The sequence below is a fragment of the Pseudorca crassidens genome, chromosome 8, assembly GCF_039906515.1.
Source record: "Pseudorca crassidens isolate mPseCra1 chromosome 8, mPseCra1.hap1, whole genome shotgun sequence".
Classification (NCBI taxonomy): domain Eukaryota; kingdom Metazoa; phylum Chordata; class Mammalia; order Artiodactyla; family Delphinidae; genus Pseudorca; species Pseudorca crassidens.
This window is the reverse complement of record NC_090303.1, coordinates 84,341,200-84,368,251: the sequence shown is the minus strand read 5'-3', so window position 1 is coordinate 84,368,251 and position 27,052 is coordinate 84,341,200. Positions and strand designations below refer to the sequence as shown.

The 27,052-nt window shown below is 39.4% G+C and overlaps 1 protein-coding gene across 7 annotated transcripts in view; it reads right to left on the bottom strand.

Annotated features, from left to right (window-relative positions):
- The window catches only part of AHCYL2 (adenosylhomocysteinase like 2), a 178,392-nt gene that overhangs the window by 41,044 nt on the left and 110,296 nt on the right, over window positions 1-27,052 (bottom strand). For 2 of the 7 annotated variants that reach the window (XM_067746971.1, XM_067746970.1), the window contains exons 2-4: window positions 10,800-10,911; window positions 2,758-2,901; window positions 2,233-2,333 (exon numbers count right to left, since the gene is read on the bottom strand). In XM_067746971.1, coding sequence (XP_067603072.1) covers window positions 2,233-2,333; window positions 2,758-2,901; window positions 10,800-10,911 — 357 coding nt within the window. Of the gene's footprint in view, window positions 1-2,232; window positions 2,334-2,757; window positions 2,902-2,998; window positions 3,123-10,799; window positions 10,912-21,748; window positions 22,083-22,110; window positions 22,126-27,052 lie in introns of those variants that run through there. The other 5 variants (XM_067746975.1, XM_067746973.1, XM_067746974.1 and 2 more) reach the window with 5 other exon arrangements.

Here is a 27,052-nt window from a genome sequence, read left to right as displayed (position 1 = left end):
AGCAGACTTTGTCTTTCTACATTATAGATTGTGGTAATGCTTGAATATTGTAGAATGAACATGAATTACTTTTGTAATCAGAAAAATAAAATAGAGATTAAAAAAAAAGCAAAATTCCTTTGTAATTATTTTTTTAAAGGAAACAGAAAAATGTGGGGAGGGAACAATAAAATAATATTAAAATTGGTAAACTAATTTTGATTACTCCATTCAGGAAAAAAAAGAAAGTAACCTTGAAGAGTGGTAATGTTTATGAGCCAGGGGGTAAAAAAGAAACTAGATGTAATTTAGCAACATGAGACAGTACAGAAGCACTAACTATTTTAAGCCACCACACTGAAGTCTCATGTCCCTGACTGGGGAAGTCCAAAAAAGGTTCCAAGAGTGTTTCTGCCTTGATTCATTAGTCTATAGCTCCAAAAAGTGATAGCTTTTCAATTTATTATGCTAATTTTGGGGTACCAAGGTATCCTTTTCCTCAGAGAACACATAACCCAGAAAAGTCTCACAGGGAAGATGCTAACAGTAGCTGTGTCTTGAGGAATCTCTGCTATTCTGAATAAGGAATGTGGCCACATAGTGTTGTGCTTACAAGACAATCTTTTGGAAGAGATCTAGTCATACAAATGACCTGGATCTTATAAATCCCATAAAAGAGTCCAGACAATTTCTTAATACACTGATTTCCTGTAGTGGTCTCATTACAGTTGGCAACTTAATATGTATCACATCTTTGATGATGACAACTCTAAGTCAGTGGTTCTCAGCAGAGGAACTTTGGAAAACTGTGGGGGCATTTTGGTTGTCATGGTAATTGGTAGGGGAGTGTTACTAGCATTTAGTGGGTAGGGCCAGGGATCTTGACATTTCAAAAGTGTAGGACAGTCTCCTAGAACAAAAAAACCATGCCATATCTGGTATAATTTTCAAGTGTTCCAATGAAAAGTTCACATGAGTGAGAAATCTATTTATAATTACCTGAGTTTAGAACTTTATTCCACTTTACATGTCAACAAAGGTATTGTTGTAGTTTTAATACAAAACAATAATAGTTTTTCCAAGAATGCAACAAGTGTATAAACCAAGAGAAAACTCATATTTTTGATATTGTTGTTATACAGAAATTTACAAAAAGTTGTTTATAATTTCAGAAAATTATATAATTTGGCAACATTTCTCTGATGCTATGGAACCAGTAACACATTTTATGTACATACATTTGTAGCACTCACATTCAAATAATGCTATAAGTAAGGACAAATATCTGACTATTCAACTCTACTTGTACCTAAGCACTTACATATTGAAATACACATTATTTTATTATAAATTGCTTTCCTTTTATTCTTCCTTCATATTTCAGTAAGATTTTACATTTATTTTTTTAAAATTATATGTACCTAGCTATGCTATATCTGAATTTCATTTTAATAAAATACTGGGCCATTGCAAAACATATTTTTTAATCAAAAGGGGTCAGTGAATCTGACAAGGGTGAAAATTACGGATCTAAACCAATCATGGAAACCCCAGTTCCTTTGCCAGGACTGGTGGGGCATAAGCATGTGATCCAGTTCTGCTCAGTGTCATGACAGAGTACCCTGGAGGACTTCTGGGAAAGGTTTCCTTGCTCTTGGGAGAGAGGAAGAAATGGTCCTTCTTCCTCTTCATGTCAGTCTGGGATGGCTTAAACAGCTGTAACCATCTTGCTATCAGCCCGAGGATGAAGTAAGCACAGAGAGGAGGCAGCTCCAAGAAAATCACAGATAGATGAAACTGAGCCCTGAGAGCCTTCAACTGAAGTCCACCTTACCTCTGGACTTCTAGCTACGTAATGTCATGAATTCCCTTATATACAGTCCAGGTTGAATCAGGTTTTCTCTTATTTGCAGCTGAAAGCAGCCTAACACAGAGGTGCTGTGTAGAAATGACACAGGAAGGGAAGATAAGGGGAAGCAGTGGAGAAGACGAGAAAGAATAAGCTTGGGAATCAGATATATTGAAGTTTAAATCTCGATTCTGTGGTTTACTAGCTGTATAACCTTGGACAAATTACTTAAACTCCCTGAGCTTCAGCTTCCTCATTTATAAAATGGAAACAGGAATATGTGCTTTTACATGGCCATTATGAAGGCTAATGAGCGCTTGTTAAGCTCTGAACTAGTGTGCCAGCCCTCAATAGCTGGTGGCTGTTATTAACTATTGTTATGTAGAGAAAGGAAAAGGACTCACAGCAGTCTGAGCAGTGATGTGTGTGCAACCCACAATTTTGGCTCCGGCCAAAGGTTTCTCTCCTTGAGCTCTCTTCCTCAAAGCCATCAGTGCCGGCATTTCTGAAAAGGCCCAATACACATGTAGCAATTTTAGAGAGGAGGGATGAGAGGTAAAGAATAACAGAAAAATGTACTCTCTTAAGATAAGATCCTTCCCCAAACAGGTTCTCTGTTAGATTAAGTTTCTCAAGGGATCAAAACATTAAACTTCATTTTTCTGTTATAAGAGACTTCCAGAGGTAAATGGTCCAATGTTTAATTCCCTATATCCCAGTCCCCCTTATCTAGTCTCTCTCCCCCTCTTCCTTGTTCCTTCTAGACCCTCTAGAGTTTACTCCCTCCCCACAGTGTTTCCTGAGCCCATATTTCTTTTGTTATAAGTATTCTTCAAAATCACACTGAAATTTCACAAACTACTAGAGCCCAGGATGTAAAAATGAATTAACATGGCAGCTTGAGAGGAAAAGGTGTTTATTTTCCTTACCTTGTTCAGCAATTTCAATTTCTCTTCGTCCAAACTCCGCCTGTTTGATGTTCTTGACACAGAAGTCACTGCTTCCCTTAGAGTTCTTTTGCTGCTTGTCCCTGGGAGATGTCTCATCATCAGAGCTATCTGTATATGAAGCAGCTGGAATGACAGAATAAAATACCTTTAGGGGAAAAAATGGATTCCTCTAAAACTCCAAACCGTGGAGTGAACTGAGGCTTTTCTAGTAATCCAGCACCTTGTAAATTTACACATTTGGTAAGCAAGCACCTAAGTGGCACCAAGGAGCTGTCTCAACCACCACCCATGGAAAGTGCTATCCGCAGGCCAGAAAGAGGAAGCTGAGAGACGTTGCCAAAGACATCCCCCCTGGGTAGCATTAACTTGGAATCTAAGGCTAACTTTATCTTCAGAACATGCAGAAGTCCTTGAAAATGAAAAAAGAGAGAGGTTATACCACTGTAGCAATAGGTTCAAGTTCTTAATGCATGATCATGGTGATTAACCTATGGGTTTCTGGGATCCTAGCTACCCTTCTCTGCTTGCTGCTCAAACACCTGATGTAATTTGTGTTTCAGTACAGTAACTGAACAGATAAGACCTAGAAAACAAGGAACCCATGGGAAAGTAATTAAGAACCACACAAAAAGTGTTTGTCTGACAAAACAGAGCTTTCTTTTTTAAGACTGGCTCTGATGAGGCTGAACTATGCCTGCAGACCCAATTAGACATTGACAATGAAGTATTCAGTGTGCTCTCCCTTCTTGCTGGCCTCAGTGGGTCCTGCATTAGGCATTTTAGATTCCCAGAGAAGCAGATAAACCCTCTTTCAGTATAATTAAATGCTCTGATGACTAATCCATTTAGCAACATACACTAGAGGGTGGAAGGTCTACGACTTTTGATTGTGGCTAATAGGCAGCTACGGCTGCTGCCATTCCCATGTTTGACTGAGGTCTTTTTAGTCTTCATATAATTCTGTAGTTGCTAATCATTTGCTGGATGATTTCTTTGATTTATGTTTAAGTTCCTGAGGATAGTTTCTTCCTAAGCAGTCCTCAAGGTTTTGGGGGGAGGAAGGTTGGGGACATAAAGCACTGTCTATAAAGCATTATATATTTCTCAATGAGATAAGAAGTACTTCCATCATTTTTAAGGGGAGAAAGCTACAAAAGCTCAGAGCTCCTAGGGTCTCCTGATCTACTTATATCCAGAGAATTAAGGCATTTCTGGGATTTCTTAGCAAAGGGTCTATCTCTGGGAGGGCTGTAAAAGGCAAGTCTGACCTTGCCCAGTTAATCAAGCATGGTGCTACAGAATGTTTGGGCAGCAGGGGCCCGAGTGTCTCTCTTGGAGCTGGAAAACTGCCCTAGAGCAAAGTCCTAACACGAGGCAACAAGAAAGAACATGAGCACCCGGGGAGGTGGGGGAATTAATAAATCCCCAAAGGGACTTTTGTTCTTGAAAGGAGATAATCTGTACAAAAAGTCTATGGTTCTCCCTCCTAGGGTGAGTGAGAGCTCAAAGTACCTTTGGCAACAGAGCCCAGAAACAGTTTCCTGGGCAGTCACCTGTTTCACCAATCAATACTCAGAAATGGCTTATGAGTCGGAGGCTTAGGGGAACCATGCTTCTATCACCTGGGAGAAGAAAGATAACAGCCATCCTAATCCTGATCCAAATTTATAGAAAAGTTGCTTTTGAAGAAAGTCTTCACATTCAGAGTATCCTGAAATTTCAAATCCTTTTCCAGAGCCATGATGATTTTTATGCTCCCTAATGGCCATTTAAATACAGTGGTTAAGTGTTCTGGAGTCAGAGAGATTTTGGTTGAAGTCTCAGTCTCTGCTTCTGGGTATAAAGTAGAGGTGATACCAGAACCTTTTTCATAGGGTTGTTAATTCATTCATGTATTCAGTCATTCACACATTCAGTTGTTCAGTCAATGAATTTTATTGTGCATCTACTATGTACCAGGCACAGTCTAAGTGCTGGGCATACAGGACGGATATCGATTGTCTTTGCCTTCATGGGATTTTCAGTCTAGTAGGTGAGTCAGACATGAAATAACTAATTACAGAATTAATTATTTAGAGTTTTTCTTTCTATATGGTTGTAATATGTGCTATGAAGCAGACTATATAATATGCAGACATGATTTGTCAGAATCAAGTTGTTGAGAAGATTAAATAAAATAATGTACATAAAGTGCTTAGTGCAATGCTGGCATAAAGTAATTAAGCACTCAGTAAATGATACCTGGTATTATTACTGTTTTTTGTACATATTTTTAATTCAATACCAAATATAACATCTTTAAGGTTCTTACTTAGCTCTAGGATTTTGAATGGGAAAGGAATGACATACATACAATATTATTTAGCAGTTTCTTTTTTTCTCTACCTCTGTCATCTATTAATCTACCCAAGCAGCAGGTGGTTGGCTGGCAGTGATGAAAAAGGTTGAGACTGGAGTCCTAACTCTACCCAGAATAGCTCTCCTCTCCCTATGCCTCTTCAGCTTTTAAGGACGAGTCAGGGGAAAAAAGCCAACCAAACAACAAAACCCCCTAAAATTCTCCTTAAGAGAAGTACTCAAATTTTTGGTTTTCTTCCAACTCAAAGAAAAAAATTATACTACTTCCCCTTTCTAAAGGGAAAGAACTGTATTTTCTTTTCTTAACAGTAGCCAACTGGTTATAGTTAGTTCAACCAATCTTTTTCTTTGAGCCAAAATGGATTTGTTTTCAAAGAGCCCTTTATACAGACTTGTTATCAAGTGAGATCCAAAAGTATCAGTTGTCTAGACTGTACTAATATGTGAATGCAAAATGGCTGACACACTTAGACCAAGAGAATGCTATTGTTGCAAACACAGTGGAAAGATTATTCCTGAACTAACATAACATTTTTTTTAAATCCATAACTCATTTCTGCCACTATATTTAAAGTAGCATATTCATGAAAATAGTTGAGATTGAATTAAAAATTCTTCCTAGGAAAATTTAGAGAAACCCAACATATATATATATATATACATATATATACACACACACACATGCTTGAACAGTTTCTAAAGTGTTTGTAATTGTCAGCACATTATGAAGCCCAGAGTCATAATTTAGTTAAAAATGAACAACCGATAATCAAGACAATCACCTACTGAAGTACAGGTCTGAGACCTTAGCTCTAGCTTCACCTCTAATTGGTTAAGTGACCAATTTTCAATTTATCCAACCATAAAATAGGGAGTATAATAGATCCTCTCTCTCCCCATGCTCTCCCTTTCCCCTAACTCCCACCAGAAAAATCTTATGAATAAATGAGATAATCACAAAAAAAGGGTTCAACTTCTAGGTAGAAAAGTAATACAAAGTACAAAATAACTCTTTCATGGGATGTTCTCTTGTTTCATGGTATCTCAGAATCAAAACATAATTTGGTGAATCACTAATCCACAATCTACCCCATGGAACTGTCATACATATGTTCTATGGCTCAAGCCTGATTAAGCCTTACCTCCTAGAAGCTGTGATATTGTGGCTTATTGCTAGGAGAAGAAGCAGTCAGACTTCTGGCTGAATTAGTCCTATCAGACTATTTTAAGTCAGGCAATTCCTCTTGGACCCAATCTATTCATTTGGTAATAGAATAACAGTAATGACCTGTGTGTCAATGTGCAGCAGATTTCATTGATAACACTCTAGAAATATGTGAAAAGCTATGTTAGCAACCAAAATATAGACAAACAAAACTTTGTTATTTGGAAAAATCTGAAAATACTTCAAGCTTTAGAAGAACCAATTATGAACTAAGGAACTTTGGTCTTCTTTCCTTATCCTTAACCAATTAACTCACTGCAAAGACAGCTTTTTCAGAAATATATCACTGAGAATGATCTGACTTTGAAGAAAAGTCTCTTCTATTCATTTGTTTTTAAGGGTTTTGTGCTTAGAGAAAGAGTTTTTAGAAGTTTGTTTTTTATAAAATAATTTCAAGGATTGACGTAGCCCCTTTCAGTCTGGGTTCCATTAGAATTAAGCCCTAATGTCTTGGAGCATCCACTGAATATATGAATTAACGTCTCTCCTCTGCATCTAGCAGGGTACTAGTTATGATCCATCCTTTGAAGAACCATCCTTTTCTGTGTTCTGTGATTCCCAGAAGGAGCCTGGTTGAAAAGGCCAGAAGAGGTTCCTAAATAAAAGCACGGCAAAACTTAGTATTAGGATCATTAGGAAGGGAGAGTACGCCACAGCCTAGGTAAGACTCTAAGTATCTTCAGCAAAACAAGCACTTTGGACAGGAAGGTATCTTTTTTTGAAATGTCATAAACCTTCTAACTCTTCACATACAGAAAGTGTATCAGAGGTATATACTCCTTTACAGGGGTGTAAAGTCGTATAAGAATGTCTCTGGACACCTTCCCCAATATGTATTTATTGAGCACCTCTTATGTGTCAAACACAGTTCTAAGTGGTGGGAATAGAGCAATACCAAAGAGATAAAAATCTCTGCTCTCATGGATCTCATATTCAAGTAAGGGAAGAAAGACAACAATAAATTATATGTTATATGATAATAAGTGCTATGGAGAAAAATAAAGGAGGAAAATTTGATAGGTGTGGGGTGTCTGTACAATTTTAAAAGAGGATAGGTCTCAGTGAGAAGGTGATCTTTGGTTAAGAACCTAAGGAGGCAAGATACCCAGTGAGGGTATCCTAGAGCATTCCAGGCAGAGGAAATAGCAAGTGCAAAGGCCTTAAGGCAGGAGAATGCGTGGCATGTTTCAAAATAACAGTTAGTAGGATAGCACGACTGGAGTGAACAAAATAGCCAGGGGAGGAGGAAAGTTTGGGAAATTAGAGATGTGATTAGAAATATAATGTGAGGGTGGATGGTATAGGGTCTTGTAGGCCATTGTGAGAACTTTAGATCCTACTCAGAGCGAGACTGGGAAGCCACTGGAGGGTTTGGGGCTAAGAAGTGATACGATCTGACTTATTTTAAAAAATGAATCTGGCTGCAGCATTGAGAATAGACTGAAGACGGGCAAGGTTGAAACTCAGCAATTCAGTTTTTAAGACATGGGAGAGCTGAGATGCCTATAAAACATCGAAGTGAAAGGACTGAGCAGGTAGTTGAATATCTGGGGCTAGGGTACAGAGGAAAGATTTGGGCTAGAGATAAAATTTGAGAATCAAACACCAATATATGGTATTTAAAACTAGGAGACTGAATGAGTTCCCTTGGGAAGAGATAAACACAGAAGGGAAGAAGTCCAAGGATCAGTCTTTGGGGCTCTAACAATATTAATTTCTATAGTCAATTAAAATATAACATATGCTGAAAATGGGTTCCAAGTTCTTACTGACATGCATTTGCATATCTTCTCATATTTAGAAAGCTGTAATTTTGTTATTCCTGGCTTTTCATTTGATGAGTATGGAGCTTTTTCTGTGTTACCTCATATAACTTTCCCATTGCCTCTGTTATGAGCATTTCAGACTGTCAGAGTTTTCCAGGATCCCACAACAAATCACACACTGATCAAAGCCTAGAAACTAGGTCTCTCCTAACTCCCAGTCCAAGAATATAGGCAGTAGGCATCTCCATTCACAGTCTGTTTTGTTTTTTGTTTTTTTTTGCGGTACGCGGGCCTCTCACTGTTGTGGCCTCTCCCGTTGCGGAGCACAGGCTCTGGACGCGCAGGCTCAGCGACCATGGCTCACGGGCCTAGCCGCTCCGGGGCACGTGGGATCTTCCCAGACCGGGGCACGAACCCGTGTCCCCTGCATCGGCAGGCGGACTCTCAACCACTGCGCCACCAGGGAAGCCCCCACAGTCTGTTTAAAAGGGTTTGACAATTCATGTGGAAACAAGAGAAGGTAACAGCGTGTGTGACACAGCTGCAAACATAATCTTAGGTTTCATTTGAAAAGCACTGAGTTTATGGAAATAACACCTACTATAGGTTATTTTGGACCACACCAAGAACATTATATTCACAGGCATAATATTTTTAAAAGGACACAATCTGGAATATATCCAGATAAGGTTAACCAGGACAGTAGGATGCCCTCCAAATCAGGCAGCCAAATATGGTGATTTTTATTTCTAAATAAAATCTTTAAATTTTAGGGATTGTATAAGAGCTTATTGGGAGCTAAATTACTAAATCAAGCAAGGATCACCCTATGATCTAAAATGCTCCCAAAGAGGCCAGATGGCCATTTGTCAGGAATGCTATCAAGGCAATTCCAGCATCCAATGGGAAGCTGAATAATTGATCTTTAAGTTATTTTCTAAGTCCAGGATGTTTCGACTCCACACTCCCAAACTCAGGACCCTTAAATGGATATATAAGGTTGATAATTTTTTTTACTATAGAAATGGCAATTTCACATAGTTCAACCTAAAAGGTCCAATCTATGCAGGGTGGTGACATCAGTCAATATCACTCACCAATGAGCTATACCAGGCAACTACGTGTTCAAAGGCGACAAACCCACTCTTCTGGGTAAATAGAGATTTTGTAAGTACCCTCCCTGCATAGGGGACTTCTGTGGGAAGGCAGGCATTGGTTTTCTCCACAGGAACATAGTTGGAAATGTGGGTCCAGTGTGTAGGGAAGAGATTGAGCTGAAGTTAAATTTTAGTACTATTATCATTTAGTTATCAATCTTTAGATAACATGCACAAACTCAAGAGTCTAAAATGTACACACTCTTTTACAATTCACATTTGCACAACTATTATACTTTCCAGAGTTACAGTAACTGGTTCATCAATTTTCAACAGTTATTGAAAATTATTTAATTTAATTATTTATTATTCTGCTGGTTATTTTAGCAGAATAAGTACAAAATTCGGTATCTTTAGACAAAAATCCCTAGGGATTTACATTATGTGATTGTGAGGGAAATGTAAAACAAGAAATGTAAAAACTGTAAATAACAATCTACCCAATCTAAAAGTTAGTGTCTCAAACAAGCTTTCTTCAACTTTACATAACAAACACTACTTTCCTATTTGTGTGAAAAACAAAATTTCAGGTCAAGATGAAAATTTTCTAATGAATGTTCTATTTATAATGTGAAGAGGTAACTAGGATAAACACTCAGCTTCCTACCACATTCCTATATAAGAGCAAAATAAAATAGCTCCATATTAGATCAGACATATACTGGGCACTGTTGAACAAATGGTCAATAGCTAGTGGGAAGCAGCTGCATAGCACAGGGAGATCAGCTCAGTGCTTTGTGGCCACCTAGAGGGGTGGAATAGGGAGGGTGGGAGGGAGACGCAAGAGGGAGGGGATATGGGGATATACGTATGCATATAGCTGATTCACTTTGTTATACAGCAGAAACTAACACAACATTGTAAAGCAATTATACTCCAATAAAGATGTTAAAAAAACAAAACAAAACAAACAAACAAAAAACAAATGGTCAATGCTGACAAAAGGTCTCACATGTTAATATTCATCTGGCATTAAATGATAACTCAAGCCCAGGGCCCATATATTGGAATTAATGCCACTGCCAGGAAGGAAGGAGTAACAGACAATACAATGTCACAGCTTAGAAGAGAAGGCAAAGGGCTCACTTGAACTAGCTACAATGATTTCACTGTTTCTCGGGGCAATTAAGGTTTCCCAGATGGATGTATGGGGAACCCCTCTTTTATTTTCCATTCAAAGAATGGAAAAAACACAAGTCTTCACACATGCTGCTCAGTGAAGGTCATCAGTGAGCAACATACTCTCACCCTCTGAATAAGTCAGAGCTCAATTTCTTTAATCACCCTCTTCTGCCTTTATTGGAAGAGGAAGCCTCTATTAAGCTCCACTCTGAATCCCCAACAGGAATCCAAAGATTCCATCCAGAATTTTGGTCCAAATTTCCACTGAGAATCAAAGTGTTTATACCAAAACATAGGTTTGATCATGCTTAATTAGCCTGGGATAGACAGGAGGGTCCGTTGATCATACTTAAGTAGCCTCCACAAGTGGGTCCATAGCCGTTCAGTCCTCACCTGAGCTATAGCTGTCAGTAGATGACTGAGAAATGGAGCGAGACAGAGAGCGACGTCCAATTTTGGTGGGACGTTTGTTGAATTCTTGCTTCTGGTCAGCAAACTGGATCTGCTAAGAAAAAGAACTCTAGTTACACAAAGGAAAATAACCTCCATTTTGAGACAGCAATTCAAGGCTTGCATTATAGGATCTTACCTTCCCTCATAGCTGATCTGATTGCACTAACCCACATTTGGAATGTTAAGACTCTTTGGAGAGAATGATTTTTCATTCTTTACCTACTCTGTTTCTATGAAATTTAAATCCTGGAACCACTCTCTGACTATATACCTCTTGCAATCAAAGGGAGAAGGGGATGTACCGGTTAAAATAGAAAGTCAAGTCATATTCAGAAATCCTTCCTATAGTTTAACTGAAAATTAAAGCTGGAAAGAATCTTTGAGACTATCTATTCCAATCTTCATATATATCTAAGATGAGAAACTGCAAGATACAGAAAGGTAAAGTGACCTGCCTTCAGGTTTTAAGATTCTCAGGAAATAGTATGGTACAATAGAAAAAAAAAAAAAAGGTTTCTATTCATACAGAGCTTTCTGGAACTGCATTTAAACCCTGGTTATGCCACTCATTAGCTATATGCTGTTCATCAAGATGTTTTTGTGACCCTCCTCTTCTGGTAAATACGACAAAGATGAAAGAACTTACTTCAAAAGTTTTAGAGGGTTATATGAAACAATGTATGCAAACCGTGAAACACAGCAGGTGATTCAATTAATACCTGGATCCCCAACTCCCACCCCCTACAAATTCACTGTTCTTGTAACTCTTGCAGGTAGTCACTCTAGCTTTTTAAAGGCTTTCTAAAATGCATTAATTAGCTTTTCAGTACTAATAAGTATAGTAAAAATTAATCTATTATTTAAAAAAATTTTTTTTTAATTTTGGCCACGCCCTGCAGCTTGCAGGATCTTAGTTGCCCAACCAGAGAATGAACCCGGGCCACAGGAGTGAAAGCACAGCGTCTTAACCACTGGACCACCAGGGAATTCCCTAATTTATAATTTTTAATGTTTGGTATCACAAAATACTAAAAGCCACAAGGTTGATAATTTGTTAACTATAACAGATGTAGGAGTGGATAACTGGACTGAATATGTATAAACCTCAATATTCTTGAGGTTGCATTTTGGACAATATCTGATCATGATCTTTTTGCAATTTTATCTCTTTTTCCTACTGTTCAAAGTTCAGCTGATACTTTATAACACTTCACATCAAAGCTCATATCATTATTCAACAAATATCTTTCTTTATTTTTCCCTAATTGAATGTTTGCATAATTGCTTAGATGTGGATCCATTTGGCATGGAGGCAGGAAAAATCAAAGATCTGACAACTGATTCTGCCTTTCATGATAAAAAGATGGTTCCTTGACGGGCAGAACACAGATGCGGCATACGAGAATGAAAGCAGCAACTGTCGGCCACATTTCCTGCAGTTAGAGGTAACTACTGAGTCATTTGAGTATTCAGACAAGGGGACCAATGCCAAATCAAATTAGCTTAGCATGCCTTTTAGGGGAATTTGTAGCATTTTCATAGCTATAACAACAAATATAGCCTGTGTAGTACTTTAGAGTTTGCAAATTGTTTGCAGCAATAAGAAAATTCTTTGGATTAGAAGCATTTCCCAAAATGAAAAATGGCAAAATTAATTATTTTACTGAAGTAGCAATTTATTCCAAAAAGATAAAGTGCCCTTTTATGCACTTCCATGGGATGAACTTCCATGTACTTCTCTTATCACAGTGAATACAAATATCTACCTGTATCCTGTACAAACTAGGCTCCATAAAGGCAGGAGCCATGTATCTTATTCACCTTTATATCCTCAGGCGAAAACGCCTGACACATAATAGGCAGCCATGTGCCGAAACGATGAATCTTACTCTATCTTCAGAGTCTGTACTTGATTGAATATTAAGTAAATATGGTAACCATAAGCCAAGTCTACAGTTAAAAGAATTTTTAAGGGCAAAAAAAAAAAAAAAAAGTGGGGGAAGGGGAAGAAGGTGGGTGAGAAGTTGGGGAGGGGAGTAGCAGTCAAGCTCAAAACCCTGGCTTCCATTTCACCAAGCTTGTTCAAGACAATAATATGTCTTCATTCTTTTTTAGAGGCCCATCTAGGAAAAGGAGTAGTCATTGACTTTCCAAAGCCCACAATGAGTCACTAATGTCAGTAGTGCCTACTTTTAAAAAAGAGTAACAGACAAACCCTGCCTTAGATTATGTACCACCCCCTCGCACTCACACACCACTAGAGGGGACCAGTCACTCTACCTCTCTAGATTTGTAGGATGGGGTGGGTGGGCACACACCCGTTTACCCCAACAATACCAAACCATGTAGCCATCTAGCTGCGCCATCATTTCAAACCAGTTACCTTAAACTGAGCTCTCTTCTCTATAAAGTCCCCTCCATTTACAGTACTTCCTCCTACCCAAGTCAAGTTCAGGATATCTTTTTTTTTTTCTGGCTGTGCTGTGCAGTTTGTGGGATCTCAGTTCCCAGACCAGGGATCAAACCCATACCCCCTGCAGTGGAAGCGCAGAGCCCTAACCACTGTCCCGTCAGGGAATTCCCGAGTTTAGGCTATCTTTTGGCACTAAAGACTAGGCTATGTAGGCTTTCTGCACTCAGAGACATAGGGTTCTAAATCTTGTTTACTTGTCAGACACTGAACTCAAGTTTCTTTAAGACAGAAGAATATTAAAAAGAGACTAATCACTTATATAGAGTAAGTTATACAATTGCCCCAAGAAATAAATATTTATCTTTTACTGACAACCCATCCCTGGTGCCCACCTCCCCTTAATAGTTACGTGCCATTACATTTTTCACTCCTACTTGTAAAACAGTAATCTTCCCACCCCGGTTGGGATACTCAGGTAGATTCTACCTCTAACTTTCCTACCTTATCTGAAATCGGAGGGTCCTTTAAGGGAACCCTCCTTATCCATTTGAGAGAAAATTGCCTAATTCCAACAGGCATCAAGGCGAGGAAGGGAAAGAGACTTAGGAGAGGAGCAGCTCACGTTACGCCAGAAGAAGGGACGAAAGCAGGAAAGGAGGGTAAAAGCAGCTGGCCTTTTACAACAGTGGCTATAGCGGCAGCAAGACTGGTAAATAAGAGCTTAGCCTCACCTGGGCTTTAATCCCAGAGTTGCCATTGACAATGTATTTCTTCTTGTTGCTCAGCATAGTGACATCACCAGCCCTACTGCCACCTCTCCAGTCCAGGGGCCCTTGTGTCTAGGCCTTTAAACTTTCCTCATCAGCAATTCTGTTGGCTCTGGTTCCAGCTAGCTTTTCTTTTCGCTGTTTTGGTGGTGGTGCCTTCCCTGGAAACCCTGAAGCACTCCAACGACCCCTCCAGCAGCAGAGCCCAATTTAATAAGGCATTTCTGTTAGTGGCTCATCAGCCATTCCTAATTCTGGTGGCTGTTTTGCTTTTATTATTATTATTTTTTCCCTAAACACCTAATTACACGGATCCTCTGACCTCTAAACCTTAACAAGTCCCTTGACAAGGCCCAACTTGCATGTGCATAACAATAGCTTATTTATATAACCGGTGCACTTTTTTACCTGCTATAATTAACTTGCTAATTAGCTTCCTTTTTAACCATACCTCCTCCTTTTCCATGTCAGATGACTTTAGTTAACCTAGTCTCATTAGAAAAAAATTAACTACAGAGCCAGTAAAACAATGAGGGAATTTATAAAGATGGTAAGAAAAAAAAAAAGGAGCCAAGTGCTCAGGCAGCCCCTAACCTACACTCTGTGTCCTTGGGTTAGTCAAACTGGGAACACAGGTTTCAGCTCTGTCACCAAGAAAATCAACTTTCTCTGACCACTGCTTTACTCTTAATTGTTCATCTTTTTATGCAGGTTTTGACATTCGGTTTCTAGTTCCATCTCAAGATTGTTGCTGATTAGGTGTCGAGTGATCTGCTTGCTTTTTTCAAAAACTGTGTTTTGTGGAAGGTGTGACTGGCATAGGGAGTCTTCTATTTCCTCAGGGCCCCCAGAATCATAATGACCTTGTTGCATATCAAGTAGAGTCAAATGAAAGGGCAAAGAATCACATTATTTATTTGTTGGTTTCTGAAAGGGACCCAGTGAATAGGAAAGCTACATTCAACTATATGTTACAGAGACTGGGGTGGGAATGTGATGTGAATTCTTCCTTTAGAATGAGTGCTTGTCCATAACATAATGGCACATGTGATGACCAGTAATGTCTTAGCATCACTGAAATGAGGGATCACATGTCTGCTACTCCATGAGAAAGTGAGCTCCTCCAGGTCAAGCATCACGTTTACTCATCCTTTTATTCTTCCTGCCAAGTACAACATTTGGCACAGGGAGAAAGGTACTAAATATATATATGAATAAATGAAAGATTTGTTTTTATGTGTACAGCTTTTCTCCCTTAATGGAGGCATAGACTCTGATTGATTCTTTGATTTATGTGTCAGAAACTTACTGGGTTCCTACAGTGTCAGGAGTTAAAAATGTTAAAAAAACCATATAGTTCCTGCTCTCAAATAGTTCATGGAATAGTCAGTCACAGGTACAGAAAGATACACAAGCCTGTACTTATAATAGAAGTGTGTTCAAGATTCAGTGGCAGCATATAACATGGTGGCATAAAGTCAGCAGGGTATGTTAGGCAAGTTTTCCTAGAAGAGGAGTTTAATCTGATACTCGACTCAGGAGAATGAATTTTCAAGATGAGTGAAGTAGGGTGGCCCTTCTAGGTACATAGAGCAATATTCACAGAGCAAAAGGAACACGGAACTGCCAGGAGCCCAGTATGACAAAGAACTAAGTACATGTATACAGGAAGTTAGAAGTAGCAGGGCATGAAGCTGAAGAAAAAACAGGAGCTAGTTTGTAGAGACTTTTATGCCACGATAAATCTGATAACTTTACAATTCATAAAAATATTCCACAGAAGATATAAAACAAAATCTTGCACAGAGGTGACTGCCTATTAATCATGGAAAGGTGCTACGGGCTAATGCATGATAAGAGTGACCAGTGTAGAGAAAGGAGCTGGAGAGACATATTCTCCTGGGAAGGCTGATGGAACAGATGAGAAGGGTAGGAGAACAAACTACTGGCTGTATATCTAATAGACAATTATGTGTCGTGCATTTCCCCAGAGACCATTTCAATTTATTTGTTTATCCGCTTGTTATTTTCAGTAATTTACTATCATTGCTCATCTCCAGGATGTGGGAGTTTGACCCTAGAGAGAACAGGTAATTTATTTTTGAATTTGAATAGAAGATGAAAGGGGGTTAGTGATGTTAACATTTGCATGCCGACAGATGTGTCAGCAAATGGCAAAGAGGTTCATTATTGGAATGTGACCCTTGAAAGTGTCATATTGACAATGCCACAGAAAATCACTGCTGCATGGACCAGGAATCAGGCAATCAAATTAGGTTAGTTAGGGGCTTCTCTGGTGGCGCAGTGGTTGAGAGTCCGCCTGCCGATGCAGGGGACACGGGTTCGTGCCCTGGTCCAGGAAGATCCCACATACCGCGGAGCGGTTAGGCCCGTGAGCCATGGCCGCTGAGCCTGCGCGTCCGGAGCCTGTGCTCCGCAACGGGAGAGGCCAAAACAGTGAGAGGCCCGCGTACAGCAAAAAAAAAAAAAATTAGGTTAGTTAGATCCCAGCAGAAGTCAAAGATCCTTTCACATCTATTTTAATTCGTTCTCTCTACCTTATTTCCTCTGGTCTTCATAATAGATTGTTACATATTGATCTCCCCATTAGAAAACAAGCCCTCTGAACCAGCCCTCAGTTGTGAATCATTTCTGTATTTCCCCCCAATGTCATCCATATAGATGGTGTTAAGATAATAGCTTTGGAAATTATTTGGATTTGTTCATGTTCTTTGTAGCTATACCATTTTAAATTCCCTAACTATAAAATCCCAGATATGATTTTTTTTTAAAAAAATGAGTACTTGTTGAGCACAAGAAAGAACATAAAATGGTAGATTCTTTTTTTTAGGATAATCTTCATTTTGAGAGAAAAGGTCCCTGGGAGAATAGAATAAGGGGAGGAGAACTAATATTTATTAAGAGCCTACTACGCACTGTGTATATGTTACTTCTGTTAATCAGTATAAGAATCTTAAAAATTTGGCATAATTATCCCCATTTGACAAATTAGGAAAGTACAAATGACTGTATTGAGAGAACAAATGATTTGCCTGAGGTCTCACAGCAAGTAAGTGGGCCTAGAATGTGAGCCTGTGTTTACGCCAGAGTTGAAGCTCTTTCCACTACACCAAACCTTATGATATTGATCAGAAGACCAAAAACTCCCCTGGGTGTACCAGCCCCACCTGATTTTTTTTTTTATTAGTCATCAATTTTATACACATCAGTGTATACATGTCATTCCTCTTAATTTATCCTAAATTTATTTAATTTAAAATTGCTCCTTAAATTTACTTTCTTACTGGATTGGGTTTCAGAAAGGACATCATTGCAGATAATTTGGGGGCTCTGATCAAACCACAAGTCTGTAATGGCTAAATCATATACGAATTTGAAATCTAACAGCACTTTAATTGGCAACTTTGCCCAATGCCACTACCAAAAGTTGAAACGGAAATTAATTGAACTCAAATATCGATATTCACCATCATCCATGACAATCTTGATCTCTTATTCACAATTTCATGAAATGAGACAGACCAATATCTTTTTGCTTGCTTTATGAGTCTCTAAACTTCTGCTCTTCCTAACCAAGGTTATTCACCCTAGAACACTCTCAGCTGGTTCCTCATTTTCTTCACTCAGGTGAAAAGGAACTCCTTGGTCTAATGGCTTAAGTCACTAGGCCTGAGCAGAGGGAGCTGCAGCTCTATACCAAATACAGCCAGAAGGCAATTTAGGATACTATGACTGACAGGAAAAGCCTTACCACTTAACAAGTTTATCTATCAAAGTAGTTCTCAAAGTTTAGGTTCATCAAAATCACCCAGTGAGCTTATAAAAATGCATTGCAAGGCCCCACCCCAGGGTTTCTGATTTAGTAAATCTGGGTGGGGACCAAAATTTTGCATTTCTAACAAGTTTCCAGGTGCTGCTGCTGCTGCTGCTGCTGCTGGTCTGGGGACCACAGTTTGAGAACCACTGCTCTAACACTCTCTGCAAGCATGAATCAATTCGCCCTAACTCTCTTAACTCTCTCCCTAACCAACCATTTTATCCTATCTATGGCTATGACCATGGAGACATATTCATAGGCAGAAAAGAAAAGGTTATTTCAAAGGTCAGAGAATGGAATGAGGTGATCCTTTCTTTATACACGACACAGGATATAAAGAGAACTGGGTCTAATTCTGATTTCTACAGTTTAAGGCTAAGAATAGACAGTTAACACATTAAGAAAAATAGGACTCATGGGGAGGATAGAAGATCTATTTACCCTACAGAAGAGCACGCCAAGAAAAAACAAATTAATTCCTTTTCAAGTACAGAAAGTAGTACTACAAAGGATGGTGATCAGAGGTTCTTTTTTGTATCTCCATTTCTTAACATTTCTAGTACTTAACATCTGTAATCCTCATTTGTAAAATAGGAACAATAATACCTACTTTGTCTATCTCAAATGTGTGCTGAGAAAATACAATAATGTATGTGAGAAGGTTTTAGAGGCAACATAATGATACACAAATATAAAATATTAACATTTCTATTTTTTTAGGGCAAAAGTTCTTCACCTAGGGTCCATGGATGTCTAGATGCTCTGAAACAGAATGCAAAATGTTGTGTATGTGTATATTTTCCTAGGGAGAGGGTCCATAGTTTTCATCAGTTTCTCAAATGGGTCTTTGCTTTAAGTGTCAATCCTGACCCAGAGTTATAGTGAAGCTACCTCTACGGCCATTTACCAGATACCTTAAATGTTTTTGTCTCACTTCCAACTAGATATGGTTCAAGCATTCTTAGAGACATCTCTCCCTTCCAAGCCAAATCAGCTGCTGGAACAAATTCTTCACCTATAAAAGGGATTACTTCTAGCCGAAAGAAAATCGGGTAACCAGCTGGTTGGGTACTCAAGAAAGTGAATTAGATTTCCTATGGAAAAGTACCCAGTACTACAAAGAGCTTGAGTGGGAGGAGGAAATATTAAGATGTAGAAACTTAAGAAAAGGTTACTGCTGATCTCCATGCACATAAGAGGAGGTATTTTCACCTACCACTAGGGACTAAAGATTTCTCAGGGGAAGTGAGAATATATTAATAAAGACAGTCTTTAAAAGGATGAGTTCCCCAACCTTTTAGCAGTAAAACTGCCTGAACAAAGCTAAGAAAATCTTTCACATGAAAATAGCTGGGGAGCAGAGGCTCTAGCAGAAGTTTTCCAGTGAATGATGGAATGTTAACTTGAAGCTCTACCTTGTCAATTCTCAAGACGGGTTCTTCAAACTTCGTCCTGGCTTATTTCCCTGCTGGGAGTCAGTGATGTGAGTACTGTCAACTGCTGTCTGTGGTCTTGAGTCCTATTCTCTGAGGGGTATGCCAGTCCCTTTTTGCTACTGATCATTAACAAGAAGGGAGGTATTATAATGCACCTTCTCTGCTAAATTTTCCCCCTGAAAGAAGGTTTGAGAGCCTTGTCATACTTCCTTTGGGGGAGAGGATAGTCTCAGTGGAAAATTCATTACATTAATATGTAAACTGGAACATGAGTTATTTGTTAAAGCTGTCTTAAATGGAAATTTTGACCCACTATTGGGAACTGGCTCCAGGGTTTCCTCTTGGGGATTAAAAGGCACTCTAACACTTTACAGGTAAAGTCTGGAAATCTATAGGCAACACACTAGAGGGTGCTCAGTGGCTCACTGCGGTGGCTAAATGGATACTGGTGGCAGCCTAAGAAAGCACTTTCAGACCAGGTCAGAACTTAACAACTATGTGGTATCTGAAAGAAAGCCTCAAGAGGTTAATCTTTGGCAAGGGAAAGATAACAGATGAAAAAACTGAGTTATTGAGGCCAGCCCCTCCCTACTTTTTCTCATTGTTCTTTAAAAAATCTACTGATCAAAGGTATTTTGCTAGTTTTTGAGAGAGAAGGGCCAGGAGATCGCTAAGTAAAAGAGGTGCCATACTGAAGACAGAGCAGAGCTGTGCTTTATTAAAGAACGTTTCTTAAAAGCTGGGAAGTCTTAGGTGGTATCGCTTGAGCAATAGTCACTAACTCCTTTAGGACAGTTATCTTGTTCACTTAAATAAAAAGAAGGTGAGTAGGTAAAAGTCCAGTAGGAGCTCCTCTTGAGAGGATGTGCTCAGCAGATAAGACAGCGTCGAGATGTATTACTTATGAGAATAAGAGTTACTATCACACTTCCGTTGACTGAATCGACCGACACACCAGTGTTCTGCAGAATTCTTCTGTAATATTCCTTTATAGAAGTACCAAAGGTTAATACCTTAATGTGAGCCCTCACCTAAGAAAACCAGAATTCCTGCTTCCCCTTCTTGTTATTAGTGAGTGCTGGAGATTCAAAAACAAACTTAGAAATCCAACTAGAATTATTATCTGAATTTTTTCCATTAGTTCTAAAACACTGCATTATTTGAAATAAGCTTGTGGATGGGTAGGATTTCTTTTGATCAAATGTCTTAAAACTGAGCACAAGGTTCTGGAACAACATTAAGAACAACAAGAGGAATAACCGCAACAAAAATAATATTTGTTATGGGAGTTGAAACATGGGCTAGTCAGTTGGGCCTTTGTTAGGTCTACTATATATCAGTCTCATTACTGATGGTTATTTCTCTAAGCCCATAATTCCATAAACACTGAAAAGAACTTGGAATATGTTGTATACAGTCTAACCAGTCTTCAACGGGGAAAAATATATACATTTAATATATATATTATATGTGTGTGTGTGTGTGTGTGTGTGTGTGTATATAAAAACATAAGCAGTATATAGACTATAAGAAATCAGGCTAAACCTGGAAGAAAGCAGACAGGAACATAAGGATGGTTGCTGTTTTTAAATCAAAAGTTAAAATTGGATCTAAAACATTAGGTTTTATGTGCTAGTTCTTATCAACAAATTAAGTCCTTATTATAATTATATTAAAAATATCAGGCAGAAAAGATATTTTGAAAAATAGTACCAAGGGAGCTATATAGGGACTTCCCTGGTGGTCCAGTGGTTAAGACTCCACTCTTCCACTGTAGGGGGCACGGGTTCGATCCCTAGTTGAGGAACTAAGATCCCACGTGCCATGCGGCATGGCCAAAACTTTTTTTTAATTAATTAATTAATTTAAAAAGAGAGCTATATATTTCCTGCCTTTTAGAAACACACATATAAAGAATATTTGGGGAACTGTTTTGGCTGGTGGGAGAAAAATGGGCAGATAGGGGATAAATGTCTTAAGTCTTCTCAGGCTTGAGAGAGAGCACCATTTCTACAAGTTGTTTTTCTTCCCCTCACTATTCTTTTTCTTTACCCTCATGAGAAGTAAACTAAGCATTAGTTTGCAAATAGAATGCAAAGCAATCACAGTATAACACAATCCACGCAGTGCACCAGCAGCAGTGGGGAAGCTCACCCCAGCCCAGACAACCAGGCAATAAGCTGACTCTGGCCAGGCAGCTCTCAGACCTTCCCAGCTCACTCATAATTTTAAAAAATATTTTTTTTTAAGAAAAAAGAAAGGAAAGCTGCAAGGTTGACCCAGGACATAGGAATTAATCAGAAATTAGAATAATAACTGTTTTCCCCACCACAGGTCTTGGTAGGGACTTTTCACAGCGATCCCTATCACCTGTCAGAAATGGCTGCCTCATTATCAAGAAACAGAAGGAAAAGCAAAGTGACCAAAGAACTCACCATCCACTCAGGCACGTGAAAAGCTGAGGTGCCCTCATTACCGTCCCCATTCTCCATAGTGCAGGCTTGAGTAATCTATGTCCTGAAGCAAAAGGGAAAGTGGTTTGGAAATGCCAGGGTTTTCTGAGTGCCCAAAAGCAGAGCCAAACCTAGTGATTCAGAAGTTCACAATATCTAGCAGAAGCTGCATCCCCTTTCACAGAGGCTTCCTATTAAAATCAAGATCATTAGTCAACTGTCTGATAAATCCCCTACTGGCCAGCTGCAGATCTTCTGATTCAAAATCAGAGCCGATACAAGGCTCTACACCCAGGCACTACACCCAGGCACCCAGGCACCCAAGGTTCCTACAGGACACTCACTGTTTAATGCTACCCAGACAGTATCCCCACCTCCCCCGTGGGGACTTTCTGCAGCAACAGTCAGGCTTCCTCTTTTTCCAACCCCCCGCCATAAGGCACTTGTTAACTTTCTCCCGCCCCTGAGCACGCATCACTGGAGGTACTGATACCAAGATCAATAAGGATTGAGGTCAAGGAGGCACACCCATTTCTTGAGAGTTGCTTGATTTGGATCTGCACAGTAAACAGGCGTTTCCCTGCGATCAAGAGTTCCTTATGGCTTTCAAGTTTAAACAGTTATGCGGAAGCTCCCCATCTGCTCACACCAGGCATCTGGCACCAAACTCAGGCATATCTCAAGTTAAATTCTTATTGCACAGGAGATTTGGATGGAGCCGGGGAAGATCTCTTGCAAAATCAGAACTTAGAAGCTCTGAAGAAAGTTCTAGGACCACAACTCCCTCTGCTGGCTCCCTGTGCTATGTACATGAAAGTCTAAGGGTCTTCAGCTACCAAAAGATAGGCGCCCACTGTAAATTACCTGCTTCCCTGAGGCTAGTCAGGAGCTACCACAACGTAGGTAGGTTTGGGGGAGCCAGGGTTTCCAATCAAGACTAGTGCTGTCTATTTTATACATAGTAGTTTGTGCCTCCTAATCCCCTACCCCACTTTCCCTTTCCCCACTGGTAGCCACTAGTTTGTTCTCTACGTCTGTGAGTCTACAAGGATATACTGTACAGCACAGGGAATATAGCCAATATTTTAAAATAACTTTCAATTGAGTATAATCTATAAAAATATTGAATCACTATGTTGTACACCTGAGACTAATATAATATTGCAAATCAACGAACTTCAATTATTTTTTTTCGTCGTGCTGCATGGCTTGTGGGGTCTTAGTTCCCCGACCAGGGCCCCCAGCTGTGAGAACCAGAGTCCTAACCACTGGACCACAAGAGAATTCCCTATACTTCAATTTTTTAAAAAAAGACTAATGCTGCCTCGAAGTCCCTATCCAATGCTGTTTTTTACTCACAGGTCCGGTTTCAGAAAGAAACAGGATGCCAACACAGTAGTCTAATACACTATCACCTTAAGGGACCTCAGAAGCTGCTTCCTCCTTATGTCCCCATACCAGCTCCCTTCTCCTTATACACTTCAGAAGTTTGGAAATAAGACAAAACTAGAAAAAAGGTGACCCAATCTATTTACCTTCTTAATTAATTCCTAGAGTATATTATCCAATAAGAGTACCATAGATTTCAGGCACAAACGAAGCCCAACAAGATATGCCTGCTCTGGTCCCCTTCAAAACCAGGGCCTCCTTACAGTGTTAATTTCCATTGCAGAGGATAATTTCTCTGGAGCTGATAGTCATAATATTGTGATTGTGATTATAGGTTCACTGCCCTTTTGGGCTTTCGTCGGTTAAAGGAATGGTCCTTTGGATATGGAATGGAGGAGAGGAAGGTAACCTCTCGGGGAAGAGGTGTTATTGCAAGATGCCAGAAAGGGCAGAATTCAAATGACTGACCTGGAGGTCCGGACTGGAGAGAAAGGCAATTGAAAACAGAAGAGGACTGTTGGACCAGATGAATGCAGAGGTGTCAAAGGATTAGAGATCGCAGGGCAGGTAGAGATCAGATGCAATAAGAAAAGAGAACAGCAGGGGTGGAAGTAAAGGAAGCTGTGGTCATAGAGGAGCTACGGAGTGAAGCAATTTGAGTGACAGCAAGATACAGAAGGTCGATGAAATGCAGGAGAGATTTCAGGTCAGGGTTTCAATTTTGATAAAGCCCTCTGTAATCAGATTGTCAATTTCGATAAAGCTTCAGCTCTCAGCAACCTCCAGTTATTGTCCTCTGTCTGGTCTTCCTTTTAATCCAAACTTCTTTTTTTTTTTTTTTTTTTTTTTGCGATACGCGGGCCTCTCACTGTTGTGGCCTCTCCCGTTGCAGAGCACAGGCTCCGGACGCGCAGGCTCAGCGGCCATGGCTCACGGGCCCAGCCGCTCCGCGGCATGTGGGATCTTCCCGGATCGGGGCACGAACCCGTGTCCCCTGCATCGGCAGGCGGACTCTCAACCACTGCGCCACCAGGGAAGCCCAATCCAAACTTCTTAATAAAATGAGAAGTTAACATTTGTTGCCTAAATTTCCAATGATGTATTTCATTTGACATTTTTTTTCTTTTGGCCACGCTGCGGCTTGCAGGATCTTAGTTCCCCAACTAGGCACTTAACCCTGGCTGCGGCAGTGAAAGTGGTGAGTCCTAACCACTGGACGGCCAGGGAATTTCATCTGGGCTTTAAATGCAACATATCTAAAATCAAAATGATTGCTCCATCTTTCCTTTCCCCACACTCTTCAAACAATAGTTTCTTCTCCTTACTTTTGTACCACTGTTCCCTCAGTCATCCAAATATAAAAACCTCAGTCATCTTTGATTTCTCCCTTTTCCCTAGTTTCTAGAACAATCAGTTGCCAATTATTTTTGAGTCCTCCGACTCAAGCATCCGACTCCAAGCATCTCATCTCTCCATCCCTGTCCATTTTCATTGCCTCCTAAAAACCCTCTATAAATCCTTTCCAATAGGATCTTCCACTACTTATCCCTATATATTCTGTATCCCCAGGTAAGCTGTATTACCTGTTATTTCCTGAATGTGAAGACTGTACAGTAGAGCATCTAAGAGCTCTGGTTTTGGAGTTAAACAGACCTGGGTTCGTATCCTGGCTGCCATGTAATTAACCTTTCCAACCATCCAGTTTTATAATCTGTACAGTGGAAATAATAATAGTCATCTCACAGGATTGATGCAAGGATTTTAAAAGTTTGCATACACTGAGTACTTAATAAATGGTAGCTCTTACTTGTGTCATTGTTATGCCGTCTCCTTTCCCACCTCAATGCCTTTGCTCATGCCATTTTCTCAGATTGAAATGCATTCATTCTGCCTTCACTTCCATCATCTTCACATATTCAGACACTTCAAGGAATTCCCTGAAGGTCCAATGGTTAGGACTCTGTGCTTCCACTGCAGGGGGCACAGGTTCAATCCCTGGTTGGGGAACTAAGATCCCACATGCCACACACCATGGCCAAAAAAACACCCCAAAGACGAAAAACAAATTCTTCGAGGTTCAGCCCAAATGATTGTTCTGCCATGGAATCTAACCTAAAAAACAAAGGAATCTCCCTTTTCTCTAATACTGTTCCTTGGTCACATCACTATTTTCACCTTTCCTCATATTACAGTTACTGGTATATGTGCTGTCCCTCATTAGTTCAGGCTCTTCGGGGGCTTAACCAGCTTTGATTTGCCTATAGTGTCCGGCCTATGGTAAGGGCTTAAGAAATTGTCAAATTTTGTATGCTGTACATATATCTTATAGTACTCTGGGGCAACTTGCATAACCAATGTGTTAAATACATTTATGTCCACTTTGTAGGATTTGGAACACTATTTTATACCTTTAGGGGCTTAATTATACACTACTGACCAAAGCTATGACTTATTTGTGGTGAGTCCTTAGTAGGGTTTTAATCCTTAATTATAATATTATCTCTGAAAGAATATAAAATCTGCTTTCCATTGCTTGATCTGCATCAACTGTAATCTATTATGATCTGCATCATAATGAAGCCTTTAGAAACAAATCAAGGCCAAAGGACTATTTCACTGCTAGAGTAGAGCCCAACCCTTAAAATATGTCAGTGATCAGCAAAGTACTAGGTTCTTGGTACTCCTGTTGATGTTTTCTGCATAATCTGTTATTAAATAAATGGGGAGAGGGAGGGATAAATTAGGGGTTTGGGATTAGCAGATACAAACTACTATATATAAAATAGATAAACAAGGTCCTGCTGTATAGCACAGGGAACTATATTCAATATCCTGTAATAAACCATAATGTAAAAGAATATGAAAAAGAATATGTATATATGTGTGTAACTGAATCACTTTTCTGTACACCAGAAACTAACACAACATTGTAAATCAACTATACTTCAGTAAGTAAATAAATAAATGGAAGGTGACTGCCCTCATGGTATTGCTAAAACATGGAAGAAGATAACTTTTAAAGAAGACAGGGTTGGGAATAAAAGAATAAGCACAAGTAAAATATATCACTTTAGCTAAACTAAATGTCATTTTAGTTGTGACTTTTTTAAGAATAGGTTTTAACTAAAATATCCTTCATTTGAAAACTGAAGCCTTATTATACCTTTCTGTAATGACTCTGAAACAAAAATAAAACAGTAGCTATTACAATTGAGAACTGAAGGTCTGTTAACTGAGTGGGACTGCACAAGGCACAGGGTATAGGTGTAGGTACTAGTTATAAAGTTGTTTTCATTCTAATTTAATTTTACCATAATGTGCCTTAGAAGATACACCTATATCAGGAGCAGGAGTGAGACCGCTGCGTATGATTATCTATAATAATCACCCTGAACATTTAGGAGTTTGCAACTTCAAAAGGATACACAAACTGCACCTGCTCCTGCAGCCTTCAAGCTTTACAAAAATTGATCAAGTATGTGAATAGCTCAAAAGAATCTCATTTTCACTCCAAGAAGAAGATGGACTTGAAGTTCTATGTGCCAGTGGTGTTCCTACCAGTGGTGATTTGATACTAGTATCATCATTAAATTAATGAGGGCAAGCCAGATGACTTGCTGGAGTGAATATATGCTTGGGGCTGGAGGGGAAAGGACAAGAAGTTAATATTTCCAGGGGCCAAAGTCAAAAAGAACAAGAAGTAATTACAATGTGATGAAGAAGTAACTACAATGGCAGAAAAGTTTTAAACAGGAGGCAATAAATCTGGAGTCTAGAGAGTCATAAGGCACAGGGCAAAGAATACAAGAATGTGACCCTGTCCTCTATTCCTGGCTTGGCCCTAATGGTTTTATTAGACTTTAGCAAGTCACCTAAGTACTCCCTTCTTCAGTTTCC